The sequence below is a fragment of the Peromyscus eremicus genome, chromosome 3, assembly GCF_949786415.1.
Source record: "Peromyscus eremicus chromosome 3, PerEre_H2_v1, whole genome shotgun sequence".
NCBI classification, from domain to species: domain Eukaryota; kingdom Metazoa; phylum Chordata; class Mammalia; order Rodentia; family Cricetidae; genus Peromyscus; species Peromyscus eremicus.
Genome location: NC_081418.1, coordinates 78,740,454 through 78,763,547, shown reverse-complemented (window position 1 = coordinate 78,763,547; position 23,094 = coordinate 78,740,454). Strand labels below are relative to the sequence as shown.

General features: G+C 37.1%; 1 protein-coding gene across 3 annotated transcripts in view; it reads right to left on the bottom strand.

Moving 5' to 3' along the window:
- Smarcad1 (SWI/SNF-related, matrix-associated actin-dependent regulator of chromatin, subfamily a, containing DEAD/H box 1) overlaps positions 1-23,094 on the bottom strand; it is a 72,588-nt gene that overhangs the window by 17,786 nt on the left and 31,708 nt on the right. For all 3 annotated transcript variants that reach the window (XM_059257904.1, XM_059257905.1, XM_059257906.1), the window contains 5 exons: positions 19,134-19,235; positions 17,624-17,705; positions 15,454-15,842; positions 6,537-6,736; positions 559-649 (listed from right to left, as the gene is read on the bottom strand). In XM_059257904.1, the coding sequence (XP_059113887.1) occupies positions 559-649; positions 6,537-6,736; positions 15,454-15,842; positions 17,624-17,705; positions 19,134-19,235 (864 nt within the window). The remainder of the gene's footprint in view (positions 1-558; positions 650-6,536; positions 6,737-15,453; positions 15,843-17,623; positions 17,706-19,133; positions 19,236-23,094) is intronic.

Sequence of the window (23,094 nt, the reverse complement as noted above, 5' to 3'; positions counted from 1 at the left end):
AAATACTTTTTACAAGTACAGCTGAAGGAAGGTGGCGGTCATATCAAACTAACAGTTAAGGTCATATATGACAATAACTGAACTAGTGGTTGTAACAAATTTTATGAGTTTAGCTCAAAGCAATTGTAATTTGGGGGAAAATAACTTGGAAAGACATTTAATAAAATTACAAGGACCCTGAAATGATTTTGCTGATATTGTCATGTAATGTTTACTTTGATATATAATCATAACCAGAAAGACAAGCTTCTCTCGATTGTGGAGGAGTGAGGCTAAAACTACAGCAATAAAAACAAAGAAAGGTAAGAGAGTGTAAGATCCCGAAATGAGAGCAGTGAAAACTATAATGCCAATGGAGGGCTAGGATCTGGCTCAGTGGTAGGATGCTTGCCTAACATGCCCTGGGTCTCATAGCTCCACAAAAACAACCGGACAACCAAAGAACAATAAAAACCATAAGAAAGCAAAACAACAGCAAGAGAAGATGCCATGTTTTAAATGCCAACATATTTTTAATGACATGTTGAATCACAAATTCTACTAATGATATATACTTACCATTTCATCTGCCAAAATGCCATTGAGACCTTGTTTATGTACCAGTGCCAGCCAATTCAAACCAACCTTCTGATAGGGCTTGAGGGACAAACTGATAAGAAAAAACAAATATTACAGATTTATACTTTTATTAATTTTCTAGATTAATGTAGAAATTTTCTATACTGTAAAATTTTCTGACATTTGAGTTATAATGAATATACACACAAAAAATACCCAGATCTAAATGAGCCTTACCTTTTAGCCTTATTCTTACAAGCTATGTACATTTTAAGAAAGCAAATCTAAAACATAATCTACAATAATTTTAAAATCTCATAAAAATGTACTAAAGTTTGACATTTATTTCTTTTGGCAGTACAAATTACATAAAACATTTTTATATTTGGTCAAATCATAATACCACCAAGTTACTGAATTCCATAAATGATCAGAATATTAACTATGATAACACATTATAAAAGTCATACATGTTCTAGAAAAGTAGATTACATTATAATGACTGGACTTTTAGAAAACTAAAGAACTTAAAAGTTTTGGAACTAAAGGCAGAAACAAAATTTGTTCTTTTGCCAGGTTGCTTAATAATGGCTTTGTGTAGTTCCAGAGTAACATTATGCACATATACATATATTTACATATATAAATTTGTTAAGCATTGATGAATACTGAAGTAATATGCAAGTGTTTTTAACTTGGAAATGCATCAACAAATTAATCCCTAAGAATAATTTTGTTTAGAGAGCAATAATGGATGAAAACAACACTTTCCTAAACGTTTAAAATATTAAACTAAAATTGTTAATAGTCATTTTACTGAAAATCTACTATGTAATGAACACATGTCATTTTTCAGATGTCACTTTATTAACTTTTTAAGAATGCTATAAAGTAGCTACAAATGTAAAGTCTCAGATTTTAATTTGGGAAGTCATACTCAATCCCAAGCCTACTCTCATACACAGGAGGACAGCACTCACCACACATCAATGTGAAAGCCTGTAAAAAAAAAAAAATCCCCAGCTTTTACTCTGCCTCCTTAGTTTCTCCTACATACATTCTGTCTACATATAGAAAAGAGGTCTAGACATAAGCTGTGGCATGTAAGCGGCTATGGGGTTAAAGTCGGAAACCAAACATCTTTTATTCAAGTGAAGTAAGGTTCAAAGTCCTCCACCTTAAACGTGAATCTATGTCTCAGCCTTGGGGCTTGCAATACATAAAAACATTATCAGCATTTCTAAAGTCATCATAGTTATTTGCCCGCCTTATAAAAAAAACATACCAATGTTACTCTGTGCTCCTACAGAGGCAATGAGCCTACCCATGCAGCACCATTGCCTTGAGAAGTGTGACAAGACTTTCCCGAGGCCCTAGGATTCAATCAGACCTAATCTAAAGCTCACCTTTCTTAATAACTTACTTTTTTATGTGTACAGGTGTTTGTGTATGCCTTTGCACCACATGAACTTCTGGTGCCTGGAGACCAGAACTCAAGTTGTAGGTGGTTTGTAAGTTGTTCAATGTGCTGGAAACTGAACACAGGTCTTCTGCAAAAGCAGCATGTGCTCTTAAGTGCTGAGGCACTTCTCTAGCCCCAAAGCCCACCCTTTAACTACGAAATAACAAAACCCAAAAGCTTTTGCTGACCGATCCTATGGTCAAGTCAATACCTAATTCTCTATTATGTCTGAGTCCTTACTGATGCTTTCCTCAGTCATCATATACATACAAAGTTGACATTTCATGGAAAAAAATTTTCGTAAGGGAGGAGAATTATAACATTTAGAAATATAACTGAGGGCTACCATAACACTCCAACACACAACCTATCAGAAAAAAACAAAGAATAGTCTTCAACCAAAATTACAAGTTTTCGTCACTAATATAGGTTTAAAAGGTCCGTCAAAATGCTTATATACCAATTTTTAAATGTGGTAAGTGAAAAGCATCAACTACACAGAAATGCCCATTCAAGGAATATTGACTTATTTACAATCACAAGGAAGTCTAAGGTACCTGGATTAGCATTTGACTAAATAGCTTTATTAAATTGGAGTATTTGTTTCAAAAATACATACTCACACATAAGTGTGCATATATATATAAAATAATCATGCATATGCTCTTTGGCTACTTTTGTCTAAATCACATGACTGTGTTGCTTAGTATGACATAATTGCTGCCTGATACAGATCCTTTCTCCAGAACACCAATGGACCAACATGAAAGGATCAATGAAGACATAGGTAGATTTTAAAAAAGAAAATTTAAACTACATTTACTGGATGGAGATACGGCTCAATTGTTAAAGAGTGCTTACCTAGCATGGATGAGCCTCTGGGTCAGATCCCCAGTACCACTTTAAAAAAAAAAGGGGGGGGGCACTCTAATTAACATGGCAAATTATTGAAATAGGTAGGCTATATTCTTTCTCCAGCAGGCCCTATTATCTAGATTATGTAATCAAACCTCCCTCTCGCTTATTTTGACAATTTCCTAAGAACTGAATGACTACATGTGAACACCAACCACTTATTTACTGGTAAGAATGTAGGAAGTATTCAAAACTCTACATGTATAATCTGACAAATATCTCTAGGCTGGAGATTCTCTTGCCTGCCATGGAGGGAAATGCTACTACTTTAAGGTCTCCTGTGATTACAAAAGAAAATGAAGAAATGGATTATTTTGAAGTGGCTTTTCTGCTATAGGGAAAAAAGAATCCTCCCGATCATTCTGATTTCTTCAGTGTGAAATGAAATAAGGTCTACATTTGCTGTGAGAAAAGCTAGTTTCAACATGACTTTCCAAGGAGTGAAAGGACAGAGCAGAGATGCCAGGACTGCATATAATTAGTGTGAAATTCAAAAATGTGGAGCTGGAGAAGCTTGTCTGAACAATGCTCCACACAAAGATGAGATCTGCCATCCAACCAAAGCTCGTGTCTTCTAAGCATGTCACGGCTCCTAAAAACATTACTATATTAGTTATTCCAATAGAACTATTCAAGTTAAACTATTTGCATTGACACCATATCATGGCCTTTTTTAAAAAAATATTATTGTCAAAGGTCCCAGCTCCTGTTTAAAAATAGGACAGAAAGCCTATCCTTTCAAACAAGATAAGGGCTTTGATAGATTTAGCTTGGAAAAGACAGGCAAAATACTATATGCCAAAAAAGTTAGAAATCTTTTCAGTGAGAATTTAAAACTGATCAATTCTGTATCAACTACTGAAGCTTTAGTAAGAAAAAAAACCACCAAACAATATCCAACATGCTTATTCTAAACATGTGAACTAATTAAGCTGAAAATTGATGCCACTGTTCCTTACATCATTACCTTTTAACTTTAAACAAATTTAACATTGTGAAATAATGAGTATGAATAATGGTTTTAAAGTACACATGACAAATTTTACTTTTCTCTACAGGATTTTATTTTTTTAATGATTTGTTTTTATTATTTATGTGTATGGGAGGAGAGGGGTATGTGAGTGCCCACAGAGGCCAGAAGAAGGCGTCAAACCTCTGGAGTGAGATGGATTTACAGGCATTTGTGAGCTGCCTGATGTGGGTGCTGGGAACTGAACTCAAGTCCTCAGAAGGAGCAGCAAGCACTCTTAACACTTCAGCCATCTCTACAGCCCTGATACCACTTAGAACATGAATTCTGAAATGTCTGTACCTCCAAAGGCAAATTTTCTCCTCTTACAATTCACACCAATTTCCAATGGAAAACTCAATTCTTAGCACTAGCATTGCTTCCATGTATACTTCGCCATAAAGCGTCTACTTTGTTAAGAGAAAGATCCTAGGGCTGGGGATGTAATGCAGCACTGTAAAAAAATGAGGGAACGCCTGGGGTTCTATCTCTGGCACCATCAAAACTAAATAAAGATGTAGGTGTGGTAGTTGGTGACTGGACATTGTTTACCTTTGTAAGGCAAGGACCAACTGCAAATGTTTCTCCACTGCAGCTGCAAAGGCTGGCCAGTCCAAGTAAAAACTGGGGGTACAACTCAGACTTTGATCCAAGGAGAACTTAAAAATTAATTTCTCATCTATGAAGCATTTCATTAAAAACAAAAATGTCATAAAGAAACCCATCACTATTTATAATTAAACTATGGCTTAAAAACCTTAGTCTAAGGGCAAGGAGAGTATTACCTGACCACACTATTTAGAAGAGGAATTGGTGAATGTGGGTTGAGAGTTTTTACGTGATGCAGTAAAGTACTCAATGTTCAACTCCAAGTTATGATAAAGTGGACTCAACTGGGAAAGTCTGGCAGAGTGAAGAACTCCCCACGTCCACGCTGAAGAACAAGCAGCAGCAGCAGCTCCAACTACACTTAGGAGATGACTTTGCTGACATAGTTCTGTCTACGAAACACACAAAGGGCTTCTTTTGTGGGAGCTGCATCACGTTTCCCTACACCACCACATAGCACCCTAGAAGGGCACAGAAAAGATTCGAGCTTACTATTAAAGGCCAATAACCACATCTCTTTCTGTTTGCTTCATACTATGATTTTGAACTATTAACCAATGATCATTAGCAAACATGCTTTGATCACTGAATTAGAAAAATACAGGTGTAACTAAAAACAACTAAGGTCATCATTTTGCCAAAACCCTAGTGCTAAAAACAAAAACAAATGTAGAAACATTTTCCACAACCATAAAAGTACAAACACCGTAAATAACCTCTCTCTCTCTCTCTCTCTGGTTGTTTCCCCCCATGGCCCAAGCTGGCCTAGAACTCACAATGGAGCCAACAAACACTGTCCTCAAACTCATGATGATCCTCCTATCTCGGTCTCCCTGCTGGTATTCCAGGGATGCTTTTAAAGCTGTGCAACACTGCATAGTGTAGATCAACCATAATCTATTTTAACTATTCCCTGGTTTTAGGAACTTGGGCTATTTTCATAGTTTTGCCACCACAAAAAGTATAATAAGCCAAGTACAGTGGTGTGGGTGGAGTACAACTATAAACTCGGCACTGAGTAGGTGAGTGAGGATTGCCATGAATGTGAGACCAGACTAGACTTCAGAGTGAGCACTAAGCCAGCTAAGGCTATGTATAGTAAGCCTATCTCAAAAACAAAATAAAAAAAAAAAAAACAAGAAAACATCAAAATAAGCAACTGCAGATATTTCCTAAAAGGAATTATTCTGAACAGCTCTACATTTCCAAACTACTTAAAATTAAGCAAATTATTAGAAGAAATCCTCCAATACCACCACATAAGCAGTTCACAATGACAAAATGCCACTTGAGTATTTACTGATGGTTGGATGGTTCTGCAGGTTTAGCTTTTGCCAGTGCTCTGGCAAGGTATTATAATTTTATTGAGTAGCATCTGGAAGACAGTTACTATCTGCCATGTCCTCTCTAAGGTGTTTCTATCCCCAAGGAGACTAAAAATCAGAGCTTTTCAAACTACTTAAGAAACACAAAGAGAAAACAGGCAGTGGTAGTACATGCCTTTAATCCAAACACTTGGGAGGCAGAGGTAGGTGGATGTCTGTGAGTCTGAGGCCAGCCTGGTCTACAGAGCTGGTTCCAGGACAGTTAGGGCTGTTACACAGAAAATCCCTGTCTCGAAAAACCAAAAAAAAAAAAAAAAAAAAAGAAAAGAAACACAAAGAGGAAAACACTCAGTTTACAGAAGCATGGCTAAAATCATCCTTATAACTTCTGTGAATACACATAAAACTATCTATTAGCATTTAAGGAAGACAAAGGATACATAAGACTACATTATGATGCAACAGAATAAAATATCCTGCTGGGGAAGGGACAACCAATGAAAATATACTTATATACCACTATATGCCACTGAGAAAACTTAGGGAGTTTTCTTCTAACCTTAGTTGCTGAATCACATTTAACTTCCCTAGCCACAAGGCAAATAAATGTTCAGATACTTTATACAAGATCAAAATAACTGTGTTCAATTAATGATACCTTTGGTTTAGAATGGAGGGCTGCTCTATGTTCCATCCGCCTCCATTTCCGGTGAGCATGGTAACTTGTTTGGTCAATTTATTTGAAATGTCTTCACATTTGTTCATAAGTCTTATAACTACATCCCTTTCTTGAATTAGCGTTTTACAATTCCATATCAAATCTTCAGATAGGCCATTGATTTTGGACATCTTTGTAAACTATGACATAAAAAGAAAAAGAGTTTAACAGTTCAAATCCAGTAGCGGAATTCCATTTCTTCTCTACTTACCTAATTAATTTATTGAAGGTTTCACGCTATGACTCAGACTAGCCTCAAGACTGCAACCTGCTCGCTCTACCTCCCAAACACTGGGTGACAGAAGTGCACAACCACGTCGGGCAGCCAAGTTCTTTCTTGGAGGGGAGAAAAGCTTGTAAAGCCTTATTACTGAAGTGCTGAGTGAACTGGCTTTTCATATCCACATCACAATTCCTATGTGCTTCACTCTGATATCCTGCCACTTCTAACACAGTAGGTCTCTTTCCACACAAAATATACAGTCTCCAATTTATCACTCTGATACTGACAGCAACTGTTTCCTATCAGCTAATTTTTCCCCCAAAGCACAGCTTCATCCCTATGGGTAAAGATAACAGCAAAATGTACTATGGGTCTAAACTCACTTCCATGTCCATCACTTTCTGTGAATATTATGATTAGCCTTAAGACATTTCTAGCAAAGTACAACCCACAAGTTTCAAAAACAATTATTTATCATTCAACATATCAAACTATTTATTTGTTTAATTCATTAATTAATTTTTGAGGCAGGCTCTCATATTGCCTTGGCTTGGAACTCATAGAGATCTGCCTGCCTCTGTCTCCTTAGTGAATAGCATTAAAGGCATATATCATGACACAGGCTATTATCTTACATTTAAATTGAGATGACTAATTAGAAAAGTATCACAAAGCAAAAGATAATTTTAGGGTCTAAGTGTATGCCTCCTCAGTGGTAGAGCATTTGTCAACATGTGAAAGACCCTGGGCTTGATCACAAGCAGCACATACACAAGCTAATTATGACCAATTTAGTAATTACATAAAACTCTTTAAAACCAATTATAATATAGCACCTGTGTAAATGATTTTGTGTGAAATTTTAAAGAATGTCTTCACAAGGAAACCCTGAGTTGAATTTTTCATACAGATTGCTAAAAATCTACACCCAGAAGAACAAAGCTGAATTATCTTACGAGAGGATGAAAAAGCTCAGAAGCCACTTGACAGCCTGCTGAGAAGCAAGAAAAAACCCCAGTCCAGAGCTGAAAAGAGAAAGCTCACATACACCATCTGCTAGATTAAAAACAGATCATTTTGATTCCTATCACCTTACCATAAACTTCCAAGTTACAATAAGTCATCCTTGTGGTTAGTGTTTATAAATGTAATGAGAAACCCACACAACAGATATTCAGTTCTGAAATATGCTACTATTTTTGTTAAAGAAAAACGCAATTTGTAACAAAATACTTTTTTTTTTTTTTTTTTTTTTTTTTTTTTGGTTTTTCGAGACAGGGTTTCTCTGTATAGCTTTGCACCTTTCCTGAAACTCGCTTTGGAGACCAGGCTGGCCTTGAACTCACAAAGATCCTCCTGCCTCTGCCTTCTGAGTGCTGGGATTAAAGGCGTGCGCCACCACTACCCGGCTACAAAATACATTTTCATTTCTATATTAGAGTAAGTTGGTAGGCGACAAGTTCTCTAATCTATTCTACAGGATTTTTGTTGTTAAGACAAGTCTCACGATGTATAGCTGGCCAGCCTAGAACTCACTATATAGACCTTGTGACCTTTAATAGAGATCAGTCTATCTCTGGCTCCCATGTCCTTTATTTTTCAAAATATGTTATTTTATGTGTATGAGTGTTTGGCCTTCATGTATGTGCCCTGCATGTATACAGTGCCCACAGAGAGCACAAGATGGCATCATATAACTTGGGACTGGAGTTACAGACAGTTGTGAGCTTCCATATGAATGCTGGGAATCAAAATGGATCTTCTAGAAGAGCAGTGAGTGTTCTTAAACATTGAGATGTCTCTCCAATGCCCCAAATACTGATGTTTGTATATCACACTTCTACAGGGACAATATTCAGAATCACTAGGTGACCCTTTCCCCTCTTGGTTTATTCAATGAGAAATTATCCATAATCAGTAGAAGAGTTTCTATAAGAATTCTTCATTAAAATGTGAAATTTTAAATGGAATAAAAAGTTATAGAGAAAAACACTGCATGAGACTGACCTAGGCCCTCTGCATATATGTTATAGTTGTGTGGCTTGGTCTTCTTGTGGGACTCCTAACAGTGGGAGCAGGGGCTTGTCTCTGACTCTTTTGCTAGCTTTTGGGACCCTATTCCTAATACTGGGTTGCCTTGCCCAGCCTTAATACAAGGGGAGGTGCCTAGTCTTATAGCAACTTGATATGCCATATTTAGTTGATATCCATAGGGGCCTGCGCTTTTCTGAATAGAAACAGAGGAGTGGAATGATGATGGGAGGTAGGAGAGGAAGACTGGGAGGACAGGAGGGAGGGGAAATTGCAGTGGGATGTAGAAAGAAAAAAAATAATAAAATCATTAAAAAAATAGAGTGATGAGAGGGGATCTGTGGTTGGTGTGTAAAATGAGTAAAAAGGTTAGCAAAAATCCTCATGTCTACTGTGCAGCTTGTTGTAAGTTGCTTAGGAGAGAAAACCTCCAAAACGAACTAGAAATCAAGAAGGAACATCGACTGTGTGCAAAAAATAGAAGGTGCATTTTATTCAATAACTCATTCAACCAACGATTCTGATCCATAAAATTTATAATGTCATAAAGCTGCATAAAAATCCAAACTCTGTGCTTTTTTTCAACATAAACAAATCTTCCCTCAAATAACTTTAAGACCTGAAGCCAAGAGCTGGAGAGACAGCTCAGAGTTAAGAGTACTTGTTACTTTGTAGAGGACCCAAGTTTCGTTCTCAGCACCCGTATCAGGTTTATAACTCCAGCTCCAGAGTATCCAACACCCTCTTCTGACCTCTGCAGACAACCATACACATGTACATACAAACACAGACATAAATGCATGCACATAGAGAAAAGGTAAATTTTTTTAAAGCTCAAAATAAGTAATATTCTTTTTAGTAAAGTGATATTACTTCTGTAAATCGATATTCTTTTCTATAGCCAACTACTATTTATTATATAAATATATGGAGGTTTGTTTGTTTTGTTCTTTAGTGAATATGACTAACTGTGAAAAGTACCTGCTATACAGAAACAGTTCCTCCCTCATATGGTTTATTAGGAAAGACAATCTAAATGTTAAAAATAAAGGATAAATTTCACAGGCCTGTATCACAAAGCAGACTACTAAAATCTAGAAAGTCCTTTCGGTACAGTAAGCCCAGATGCAATAAAGAACTGTTTTAACCACAAGATCAACATGTCAGAACCTAGAAGAGCACAAGATTATTTTCAACAAGCAAGTGGGAAAGGACAGAAGGACCACTCTGATGAACACTGTAAAGCAATTGAAAATTTTTAAGTCAAAAGGTTAAGATTTCGGGCTGGAGAGATGGCTCAGCGGTTAAGAACACTGGCTGTTTTTCCAGAGGTCCTGAGTTCAATTCCCAGCAACCACATGGTGGCTCACAACCATCTGTAATGAGATCTGGTGCCCTCTTCTGGAGTGCATGGATACATGCAGACATTACACTGTATATATAAATAAATAAATCTTAAAAAAAAAAAAAAAGGTTAAGATTTCTTATTTTAAAAGAACACTGTGAAAGCTTGACCACAAGAAGCATTAAGCCTGATAAGTTTCTTAGTTTTAACAAAAGTTACTGAATTCAAAGTCTTGTGGCACATGCATGTAAATCCAGCACTTGGGAGATAGAGACAGAAAGATCAAGTGTGTAAGGCCAGTTTCAACTACACATTGAGCTGAAGTCAGCATGGACTACATGAGACCCTATACATACTTTCAATCCAGCAGTCAGAAGGCCAAAGCAAAAGGATCAAGAATTTGATGTCAAGCTAGGCCACACAGCCTTGTTTAAAAAAAATAAAAAATTAAAATAAAAGGAACTCATGAGACGGCTCACCAGTTACGAGCATTCCCTGGCTATTCTTCCAAAGGACCTAGGTTTAATTCCCAGCACCCACGGGAGAGAGTTGGCAGGTCACAATTGGAATCCAACACCCTCTCTTCTGGCCTCCATGGGCACCAGGCACACATATGGTGCACAAACATACATGCAGGCAAAACACCCATACACATAACAGAATTAAGCAAAAAAAAAAAAAAAAGTTTAATTCAAATAAATATCCGTTATTTTTTTTTTTTTTAAAAAAGGAATATTACTATGTTATTACAAATTCTATGTACTAGAAAGGTGATTGTAATTCTTGGTGTAAAGTGTTTAACTCTAGTCCTGAGTATAAAGAAATAAAAAACATAATAACATGGTATTTATAATGCAGAAAAGTTGAACAAAAGAGCAAAAGCCAACAGTTAAAACACTACTGGAGATTTTAAATACAAACTTAAGCAGGACAAAGTCACCCTATAAACAGAATTTTTAGTAAACCTAGGTCACAATTAAGCATAGAAAATAGAATCTTGTTTACATGGCATGAAAGATATCAATGAAAAAATGACACTGAAACTATCTTAAGTGGTGGGTCTCTTTGGTAGAATTCTGAATAAAGTACATTTTTCATTCCTACAGTGTTATAACTTTACACAAATAAAATCATCTTCAAAAGCAACATTCATTCAGGGAGAATAAAGAAAATAATTCCTACTTACTGGATAGTTACATGCAAAAAAAAAAAAAAAAAAACCCCATCAGCATGACACTGATCAGCATCTCATTAAAACCTCAAAGAGCATCCCAAGAACTTCTGTCTTTGAAAGGCAGAGTCTGGGGGTGCGGACCTCTGCACTGAGTTTGAGGCCTAGGACTGAGAAGAGAAGAGAATGGTAGACCCTGGACCTGAAGTACCTCTCTCCTGCCACAGTGTGTCACTCTTGCAAAACAAATACTTTTGAATTTTTCTAAGAGTAGGAAAATTGTTTAAAGGCAAATTTCTAAAGTTACTTAATTCCTACTTAAGAAGCAGCTTGAGCACAGTCTTACTCATTATTACATATATCTGGCAGCAGCCTACAGACTACTCAAAATGCATTTGTAATTTGAGTAGAAGTTTATCAAACCTGTACATATTAAAACAAAGCCCCAGGAGAGTAATCTTAGAATAATGAAGCCACTCTCTCTCAAAGAAGAAATAACCATGTCAGGGCTTGAAGTGACATGCAGACAGGCATTTTATAGAGTCACACCAGGGAAAGAAAGCCAGGCACGGGGTCTGTGACTCACTAGGAGACAAAGCAGCACTGGCAGAACAAAGCACTGGCCAGGAGCTGAGCCTGCTCAGGCAATGTTCAATCACATCTACACTGAACACAGCATTCATAACGGAGATACAGATCTGAAGATAGTAGGTCAACATTCATGAAGCAAGCTATTCATAAACACACATGCATTCTGAACAAAGTATATTCATTTTGAGAGACAGGGTCTCCTAGATCCCAATATGGCCTAAAATTTGTTCCATGGCCAAGGAGAACCTTGAACTTCTGATTCTCCTGTTTCTAGACCCCAGGTGCTATGTTTATAGGTGTATGCAACCATGTCTGATTTATTTGGTGCTGTGGATCGAACCCTGGGCTTTATGTGTGCCAGGCAAGCCTATGACAATTGAGTTATATCTCCAGCCCCCATAAATACATATTCTAATTTGCATATAAGAGTGCAAATAAAGGAGTTGGGAATTTTAGCTCAGTGGTAGAGCCCTTGCCTAAGGCCCTGGGTTTGGTCCTCAGCTCCGAAAAGGAAAAAAAAAGAGTGCAATTAAAAATACAATATGGACATAATAGTATCCTTAATCTATTTTATACTAGGCTAGAAAAACTAAAATTAAGCAAGTAATTGGTGAACTGATGGCATCAAATGTGAACTCTGCCAATAAAAAACTCCATTTTTATCACTTTAACAATACTGACTTTTATTTAACTAATGCCATTTTTTACTTGCTACATTTCAAAGGCTGCTAGACTTAATGCTTTAGTTTCCATATATGAGCATGTAAAGTATTGCTATTCTAAAACAAGACTGAGTAAAAGAGGGAAACCATAAAGGAAATCTAACATTATTGAAATCACAATACAAGAAAAAAGAAAGGAATGAACAAAGTTACAAATATAAATACTCTCAATTCACATCTTTTAAGTAACCTTTTTTTTTTCTCAAATAAAATGAAGGCGATTAGAAAAATCGAAAACATTTTAACTTAAGGAGGGAAAGAAAGGAGGGATAAAAATCCTCTGGAAAGAAAACTAGAGTAATACAGAAAACTACAGGACTTGGAATTATTCTGATATATTATTAAATGCTAAAGAAAATACATTATGTATTATGTGAATTAGATTTACATTACATTAAATACATAAGGCTTTAAGGAAAACCCATGCTCTAGGACTTTTCAAAGTTTGGTTTAAAGTTTTCACATTCAAGTTGCATTTTTGACAAGTTTGCATCATTGAAAGATTTATTAACTTACAGTTTACCCAAACACTGTTAAACAGCCGTATAATCTTTAAGACTAAACTTCAACAATCATTTTATGGATTGAAGGGTTTAAGATTATTCTAAATTTGTAATATCTTGTAAATTCAGTAAGTTCTGTGTAACACAATTAAAACTTTAACTGCCATAGTAATTTCTGAGTACAGCAAATATCAAAAAAAAAGGTTGGGGGGGGGGATAAGCATTTTTGCTATTGTTTAACACTGGATATATTATCACATATTACCAAAAAAAGGGATAGAGTAAATTACATAGCTTCTATAGAAATGTGCATAATATTAACTTTTTCATTGATAATATTACTAATATAATAAATTACTTTATAGTCACATTCAAAATGCTGGTCCTGGAAAGTAGAAGCTAAAAGCTCTAAGGCAATTAAGAATTTAGGCTTAGACATTTACTTATCTAATTACTAATTTGCAAAAGCTTAAGTGTATACTTTGTTCAGGATAACAAAACACTGTACTGAGTGAACTGAAGTACACTGTCTACTTTTCAGTTACTTTTTCACTATTTCATAAAAGGTTCAACATTAAGATGGGTTGGCTAGAACAAACAATATAGTCTTTATGTTCCATTTCTTGAAGGTAAAAGAAGTCAAGAGACTTAAGTAAGTAGTGCATAATCTCCAAATTCATGTCAAGACTGATATAAACTCTGCCAATTAATTAAGGAAATATGTCTTTTCCATGTTAAATTGCTAATTTTTTTTTAAGCATCTGGCACATATACTTTGGTAAAACTGTATAATCTGCTTTTATTATAAGCTATCTGGGCAAGTAGTTACAGTGACTACACAAACTATTACAGATAACTGCATCCCTTATTAAATAAATTAGAATCCTAACAAGCCTGAGCAATTCAACCCCATAACAACACAGGAGACCATTAAAGATTAAAAGAAAAATAAAAAGGGAGAAAAGAAGAACGAGAAAGCCCTTCAGCAAATACTTCAATAATCACTCAGGCAAAGCCAAACAAGTTTTGAAAGGGATCTGCTTTGACAGATGTTCTCTGTAAAAGCAAACACTTGGGGCAAAAAGAAAGGGTTGTCTGGTTGTGTGTGTGTGTGTGTGTGTGTGTGTGTGTGTGTGTTTAAAGTTGTACTGGACTAATATTTTTCTATATGCTGAAATACTTTAATTTAAAAAACAAAAGGCTTTTTTTAAAACTGCTGTGCAGAAACCTCCCTGATCAGCATTTCTTTCAAGGCCGAGTTCACTCATGCTCATTTAGAATTGTTACAGGTACACATTAGTCACAAACGCATGCATCTCCACTCCACAGCACAAGGACTACAACTCTGAAACCTCCACAAAGCAGCCTCATCTCTCACAGTCATAAACAACCGTCCATATTGCTTTGCTTGGAGGGCCTATATAAACTCACGAATAAAGCCCCACATTTTCATAAAAGTTGAAGTAAAATCTAAAACACAAAAGAGTATAGGAATAAGATTTGAGAACTGTTGAGATTCATAAAACTCAAATAACAGGTATTTTAGATAAAACTCGTTCACAGGAAGTCAAACGCGACAAAATGATCACGCAAAGTGTACTCACCAGAACTCATGCCCTTCTTTCACCTACACTTGAATTCTATGCTTCCACAACTTTGCTATTTTTCCAATTAAAAATGCTGTAGCCTGTTATACTCCATCAAAAGGCCACGTTGTTTAACCAGAAGAAACACGTTAGAAACTGAGCTGTCACATTCAGAAAAAAAGGAAAATAAACAACTGCTTCTCTGTGGGAAGCACAAAGCACTTAGGCCGGCATGTGGGCCATGGAACGCCTCTGGCCGCTGCTACTGCTCTTCACGCGTTGTAGTCAAAGTCTGCCACATTCTTGCCTTCTGCATGGTTGGTGTCTCAGCAGTAAGAGATCAGAACTGGCTAGCAAACAACTCCTTCCTGAATGTAAGCTCTAATTTTTTCTTCTGCAGTGAAATGAACCAAGTTTCTATGCAAAAGGATGAGTGACAGCATTCCCAGCCAATCAGCTTGGGTTTTTTCAGGAAAATCACCCCTTAATTCATTCAAAATTAGGTCATATGACACTATTTGAAATACTATTGGCTTACAATGAAAGTAATGTTTGACTCTCCACAGGATAAGGCCACCCATCTATGCTTCCCTGAGCTGAAGACAATCTGACTATAAACGGTACTGTAAATTACACACACACACACACACACACACACACACACACACACACACACACGCCTTACCAGAGCTTCCCAACTATTAAAGGGCCGGAGTTCTGTTATCCTCTGAGCCTTTTTCTGAGAACACTGAGGAATTAAAGTCAGTTCAGCAATTGAAGCATCTTGAAGGAAGTGGAGAATTTTGCCTTTATAGCCATCCTCCATCACTTCTTCACCACTGCTGTAGTCCTCATCTAGTGAGCTCCCGACATCAGAACCTGAATCGTACTCAGAGTCTTCTGCGGCTTTCTTAGGATTAAATGCATTTTTCTTACGTTTCTTGTTAAAGCCATTTTGTGGTTTCATAGAAATTTTCTGTTTCATTTTTGTTTTAGCTGTATTTTTAGAATAATTTTGATTCTTTGCAACTTCTTTTCCATTTGTAACCTCACTTTGTGAAGCAGACTGCATATCTGTACAAAACATAAAAATTGTAACTAACTTATAAATATATAAATAAAATATAAAGCATAAGACTTCAAATAAGGTTACATTACATTTTCCTTGTGAACACTGAAGAATTCAACCACAACTTACTCTCAAATCTTGACATATATATTGGAAGCAATATAAAACAGAATGTGGAGTCACCAATAAGCTAGAATGACTTATTTCAAAAGTAGGTGATAACTCCCTTTTAAACATCAATCTGCTTTCTATCTAAGGTCTTAGGATACAGATGACAGCTGCTGCATGTGCACAACTGCCCCAATAGCACCCAGGAGGCCAGGCCTCACTGCACCCTGAGGAAGCAGAACAGTGTCTCTATGCCTATTAATTCAAGTTTACCATCATTTAAACACTATTTAAATATATTACTTCAAAGTGCCACAACTCTGTATTTCCCTGAATTCTAAGCTTGATGGTAATGATTTAAGTACAGTTTTTCTTACAATAGTTTCATAAGAAAATAGGCACTAATGAATCTGTAAACACACACCATTTGCCCTGGCCTTCTGTATCTCTGGGTTCCAAATTTATGGATCCAACAAGTCATATAAAAATACATTAGAAAAAAAAATTGAAACTACTTTGAACACGCATAAATTTTTCATCATTATTCTGTACATAAGATAAAAATAACTTGCACAGCATTTATATCATATCAGGTGTTGTAAATAATCTTAAGATGATTTGAAGCATATGGAAAAATGCATAGGTCAGATGTAAACATTATGCTACTTCACATAAGAGAATTGAATGTCTGAGTGCCGGTTGATTTCTGGTATCAGTATAGGTCCTGAACAAACCCCACAGATAATAAGAGGTGGTTATTTAGAATTTTTATTGTCTATTTATTCAAAGAGCTTCCGGCGTTTGTTATTATATGTTCATGCTTTTGTTCATGTAAAAACAAAATTAACAGAGCTGGAGAGATGGCTCAGCGGTTAAGATCACTGGCTGTTCTTCCTGAGGTCCTGAGTTCAATTCCCAGCAACCACATGGTGGCTCACAACCATCTGTAATGAGATCTGGTGCCTTCTTCTGGCCTGCAAGCATACATGTAGGCTGAACACTGTATACATAATAAATAAATCTTAAAAAAAAAAAAAAATAGGGGGCTGGAGAGATGGCTCAGAGGTTAAGAGCACCGACTGCTCTTCCAGAGGTCCTGAGTTCAATTCCCAGCACCCACATGGTGGCTCACAACCATCTGTAATGAGATCTGGTGCCCTCTTCCATATACATAATAAATAAATATTTAAAAAATAAATAAATAAATAATTAAATGAATTAAAACAAAAATCAAGGTCCCTGTGCTAGACTTTAGAAGTCATCTTTACAATTATGAAATGGTGACTTGGTTTGATTCTTGGGTAGAAACATCACTAAATACGTACAACCTAACTTTGTGTCACCACCTGTCTCCTCCACCACGTTCTGCAGTTCACAGCTCCACATGGATTAAGAGACTGTTCCTCCAGAGTGATAATACTCTTGAGTTCTTAAGGCCAGTGCTTTTCAAATTCATGCAAAATCCATCCTGACAGATGTCAAAATGTAAACAACTCAACACAACTTAAAGGCTGCCTTAAGAATCAGGAAAGATTATATAAGGAGTCATGTATTGTTTTGACTTTTATTATGGTGAACATCATTACTCCCAGCATCACTTGCAAGTCAGTAGCTGACAGGCTCTTCCACAGTAAGACACAGGGCTGAGGGAGGTATGCACACTGCCCATTATGATTACCTTGATCTTCTGCAAACACTTTGAGAGACTCCAAGGCTTCTGTGTACATCCACTCATGCTCCTTGAGCACTTCTCTTAGTTCCTGAAATTAAGTTATGTATTTTTCTGTTAAAAATGTGAAATTAGCAATATAGAAAAATGTTTATGCTCTTTTAAAATGCAATCACTGAAAAAAATAAAGAATTCATATCACTATCACTATCTTTTTTGTTTATTATTTTTTGTCTTTTTGAGACAGGGCCTCACTATGTAGCAATGGCTGTCCTGGAACTCTCTATGTAGATCAGGCTGGCCTTGAACTCACTGAGATCCATTATCAGCTTCTGCCTCCCGAGTGTTGGGATTAAAGGTGTGCAACACCTCGCCCAGCACTGTCATTGTTTTAGTGCTACTCTATAAATTCTTTCTGTCTAATTTCACTTTCAGAAATACACTTTAACAGGGATGGAAGTGTAATTTGATTTTTTTCTAATTTCTAGCTCTCTTTAAAGTATTTTAAACACTAGAGAACCAAAATCCATTTAAGTAACTACAACAGGTATTTCATTCTACAGCTAGGCATTTATAAACTGCCAACTTCAACCTTTGTTTTTGCTAGGTTTTGTTGTTTCTTTGGGACGGGGATTATGTAGCCAGAAATGCCCTTGAACTCCTGATCTTCCTGCCTACTAGATTATAAATTATTTCACTACTACACTGGTAAAAAATAAGTAATTCTTTTTTTTTTTTTTCTGTAAGACAGGATCTCATGTAGTCTAGGCTGGCCTCCAACATGCTATGTAGCCAAAGATGTCCTTGAACTTCAGATTCTTCTACCTCACCTCCCTAGTGCTTGGATAACAAGCATGCATCAGTATACACAGTATGTTTCTGGGGATGGAGCCTAGTCTCTGTGTATGTATGGCAAGTGTGCTCTACCATCTGTGTTATATCCCCAGTTGGAAAATACACGTAAAGAACAAGCGTATCAAGACTATATTCAGTTCACCAGAATTCAGATGAATTGCCTGAGCACAAAATGGAACTCATCCACACCACTATAGATTTTCCAAATGTTAAACGAGTATGTGCTTCAATATGTAGTAATGAGATAGTGCAGAGGCCTCTTTAAAGCACTAGCATGCTTGACATGAGACATGAGTGACACTGAACATTTTCATATTAACTAGGGAGGAGAAGGACCTTTATGGAACATGAAGACACTGAAATCAGTACAACAATTTAAAAAAATCTTATGAAAAAGTTCAAGAGTGAGAACATCATGGGAGCAGTTAGGACAGCCCTTAAACTTAAGGATTCACAATTTTACTACAGGTATGTTTATTATGATTTCATTTATAATGTTGACACCACAGTTAGTAAACACAATAAATAATTAAGGTACTTAGCAGGTAGTTTAAAATATTTATATAATACTAATCAGAATTTAGACATAGTTTAACTCAAACACTATTTTATAATACAAACATGTAGCACACATTAAATTTTTGAACACTTCTACCCTTCTTACCTGTTTATCAAAGTTTGGAAATTCCTTTTGCAATTTCAATACAATACTTTCCTGCTTCTCCCAGCTGCTGCTAGCTTCTGCAGACTCATTTGATTCTTCTCCCTATGGGGTAAGTGGTGGGGGGAAAGGAAAACAGACAAGATCAAGTCTTCCCCTCTCCCCTTTATCTGTATTATTTAGCAGTTGTGCTGTTACAGTTCTCTTTCAATAGCCAAAGGAAAAAATAACTAATTGTGATTGTTACTCCCTGGCACAGAGGGACAAGATGACACTCTATAAAGACAGGTGTAAGTCAAGTCCTATGTGGGGGCATAAAATCTGTGGGAATGTTCATACCTCACCCGCACAAGGCCAGGGTTGGGTCGCCAACAATGTAAAAACAAACTGTAAGCAAACCGGCAATAGAAAGAATAAAACTGCATGCATTTCATAACGAAGTGGTGCAGTGGGGCGGAATATAGTGAGCTTCACAGGCTACAAGTCTCTACTCAGAAGCATCAGAAGAATAGGATTTTGAGCAGGGGAACAATAGTATTTGGAGGAAATATTCCAAGATCCTCAGAAATTAAACAGCTTCACTTGGCATTAGTGACCCTGAACATACTCATATTACCTGAGAAACAAAACAAAGTTGATGAAACATTAAAGAACGGAAAGACTGCATTCAGTGAAGACGCTGAAATCTCTAAGCACTTTAAAAATTACAGATGAGACATAAACAGCCAACAGACAGGGCAAAATAAACAGGTGTTTTCCACAACACATTCTGAAACCTCAGTCATCCCAGAGGGTATGTGTTCAGGTGGGTACAAGTGTGTGTAGGTGCAATGTTCTTGTGCATGTGGAGGCCATGGGTTGACAACAGTGTTCTTAGGCACCCTACGCTTTTGCTCACACAGGTACTCCCAGTGAACCTGGAACTCACCAATTGGCTTGACTGGCTGGACACCAAACTCCAAAGATTAGCCCCTTTCTGATCCCTGCTACTGGGCTTATACAGACACACCACTGCACACAGCTTTGTATGTGGCTGCTAGGGATCAAAAGTCAGGTTCCATGCTTTCGGGGTAAGCATTAGTGCTGTACCAACTTAGTCATTTTCTCAGACCCTCTTTGTACATCTGTTTAAAAAGACTTGCCATTATATCAGGCATGGTGGCACAATGCCTTTAATCCTAGCACTTGGAAGGAAGACACAGTCAGATCTGTGAGTCCAAGGCCAGCCTGGAGGGAGTCCTGGAGGGAGTCCTGGACAGTCAGGGCTACATAGAAAAACCCTATCTATGAAAACCAAAAACAAATAAATTGTATTACTTTTATTTATTTGTGTGTAGTGTGTCTGCTACATGTGTGTGATTGCCTGTAGAAGTCAGGAAAAAGGTGGCAGATCCTTAGGAACTGGAAATAAAGGCAGTTGAGAGTCACCCAACATGGATGCTAGGAACCAAACTTGGGTTCTCTAAAAGATTACAGAAGTTTATAGCAGCATGTGCTATAAACCACTAAACCACCTCTTGAGACAGGGTTTTGTGTAGCATAGGTTGGCCTTGGACTTGCTATACAGCCAGGATGATCTTGAACTCCTGACTATCCTGTCTCTACCTCCCAAATGCTATGGGAATAGAGGCTCTAGCTGCCACAATTCTGTTTATTCCTGTTTTGTCTTAAAAATATTTCAAATGCCTATCAACGAAGAATGGAAAAGCAAACTATGGGGGGGTGGGGTGACATACCCATCAAATAGAAAATTTAATTCCAGCAATAAGAAGGCTGAGGCAGAAGGATTATCATGAGTTCAAGGTGAGCCTAGACTGACTACAGTGTCTTTCAAGACTTTCAAGAAATAAACAAACAAAAAATATATGCTACAGCTTGGATAAACCTTCAAAGAGGATATAATGGTTGTATTATTATATTTATAAAAGACATACAAAGAATATGTAAATCTAGAGGGGAAAAAGGCAGACTGATGATTGCCATGGACCAGGAAAATGAAGAAAACAAGGAGATTCTCATTTTGTGTGCAGCCTGCCATCATGGAATGATGAAACACTTGGAACTAGACAAGCATGGTCACAATGCCCACCACTGGGAATGTCCTAAATGTACTAAACTGCTCATGCTAAAATGGTAATTTTATGTTATGTCAATTTCTCTTCAACAAAATATGGAGCTGGAGTGAATGCAAGCTTAACACGTGCAAGGCTTCGATCATAACTCCAAGACCAAGTAAGAGCCATGAAAGCACCTCCAAAACCAGGTATCTGGAAAATAGTTTTTCGAATGAAATATATGATAGCACAAATGAAACACTCAGCATTCAGGGGCTGCTGTGCCTATCATTTTTTATTCCTTTAGGATCCCATTCTTCTCTCAGCTATAGTAGTCACTGTTTGTTGAAAAGTACCCAAGGTTCAGTGGTTACACTGGTACACAGAAGCCGTACGTGGAGTCTGAACCCAAATCTGTCTCAGTGGGACTAGAGGTTATGATTTAATCCTAGGGTTCCAGCACCAGAATACATAGCTAGAACACATACTTACCAATGGCAGAAATTACACATTAGGCCATGTAGACCAAAATATGGACCACTATAAGGAAATACCAAATTAAAGTGCCAAGAATTGCCCTTCTCACTCAAACAATAATCACAATCACGTTCCTGAGGGAACTGCAGAAAACAAAATGATCATCTCAGCCCAATGTAATACACTTCCTTGGCTCACCGCAAAACTGGATGGGTTTTGGAGAATTTGCTCAGAGCAACATAAATAAATCAGATGATGATTCCAATTGCAGCTACTATTCCAAATTTGAGGTTTTAACTGAAACTTGTCTTAGCCTCCGAAGTACTGGGATTACAGACACTTTCTTCTATACACAGCACTTTTTTTAAAACTACACAGTGGTCCTATACTTCATGACTCACAGGACTTATGTATGCTTTCTGCTGCTGGTAAGTGTGTGCTCTAGCTATGTAATTTGGTGGTATGAGGACCTGAACTCAGGGCCATGAGCAGGGTAGTAAACATTGTACAACTGAGCTATGGTCTCAGTTTCATTTATTATGCCTTGTCCTGACATTTTTCTCTGGCAATGCCTTTTATTTATTTTTAGATGGAGTCTCACATAGTCCAAGTTAGTATTGAACTAAATATGTAGCAATGCCTTTTATTTGCAGACGGAGTCTCACACAGTCCAAGTCAGTACTGAACTCAATATGTAGATGACGATGACCTTGAACTTCTGTCATCCTGCCTCTACCTTCTGAGTACTGGAATTACTGGCCTATGTCTCCACATCTAGTTTTATGTAGTCGTAGGGATCAAACTCAAGTGTTTCATGCTGGTGGGCAAGCACTCTAACAATTCTACAACCCCAACTGCAACAGTCTTCTTCGGGGCTATTGTATAGCAGGTGTTTACCACTGGATGGTTCTAATAATTAGGCAAATGCTTTACAAGCCATGTTTTTAGGTTTCTACTGTCTTTATTTAGTCAGTTGGCCTACTGAGGATAGGACTGAGTTTAGACTCTTAGGGTTGCCCAGATCCATGCTCTAACGCTAACAACACACATAGCAGTTCTTCAACCAGTATTTACAGCACTATGTGTAGTAGTTTATGACCACATAAAGGAAACAAAAAACTTTAAACATGGTTTAAGAACATTGGCTTGATTACTAGAACCATCTAGTAGCATGGCAAAAAGTACTATGACACAGATTCTGCAAAAGAGAAGACTGACAGCCGAGCAGTGGTGGCGCATGCCTTTAATCCCAGCACACAGGAGGCAGAAGCAGGTGGATCTCTATGAGTTTAAGGCTAGCCTGGGTTACAGAGCGAGTTCCAGGTCAGCCAGGACTACACACAGAAAAACCCTGTCTTAAAAAACAAAAAAACAAAAACAAAAACAAAAAAAACCACAAACCCCAAAAAAGACTGATTTACTTAGGTAGACTT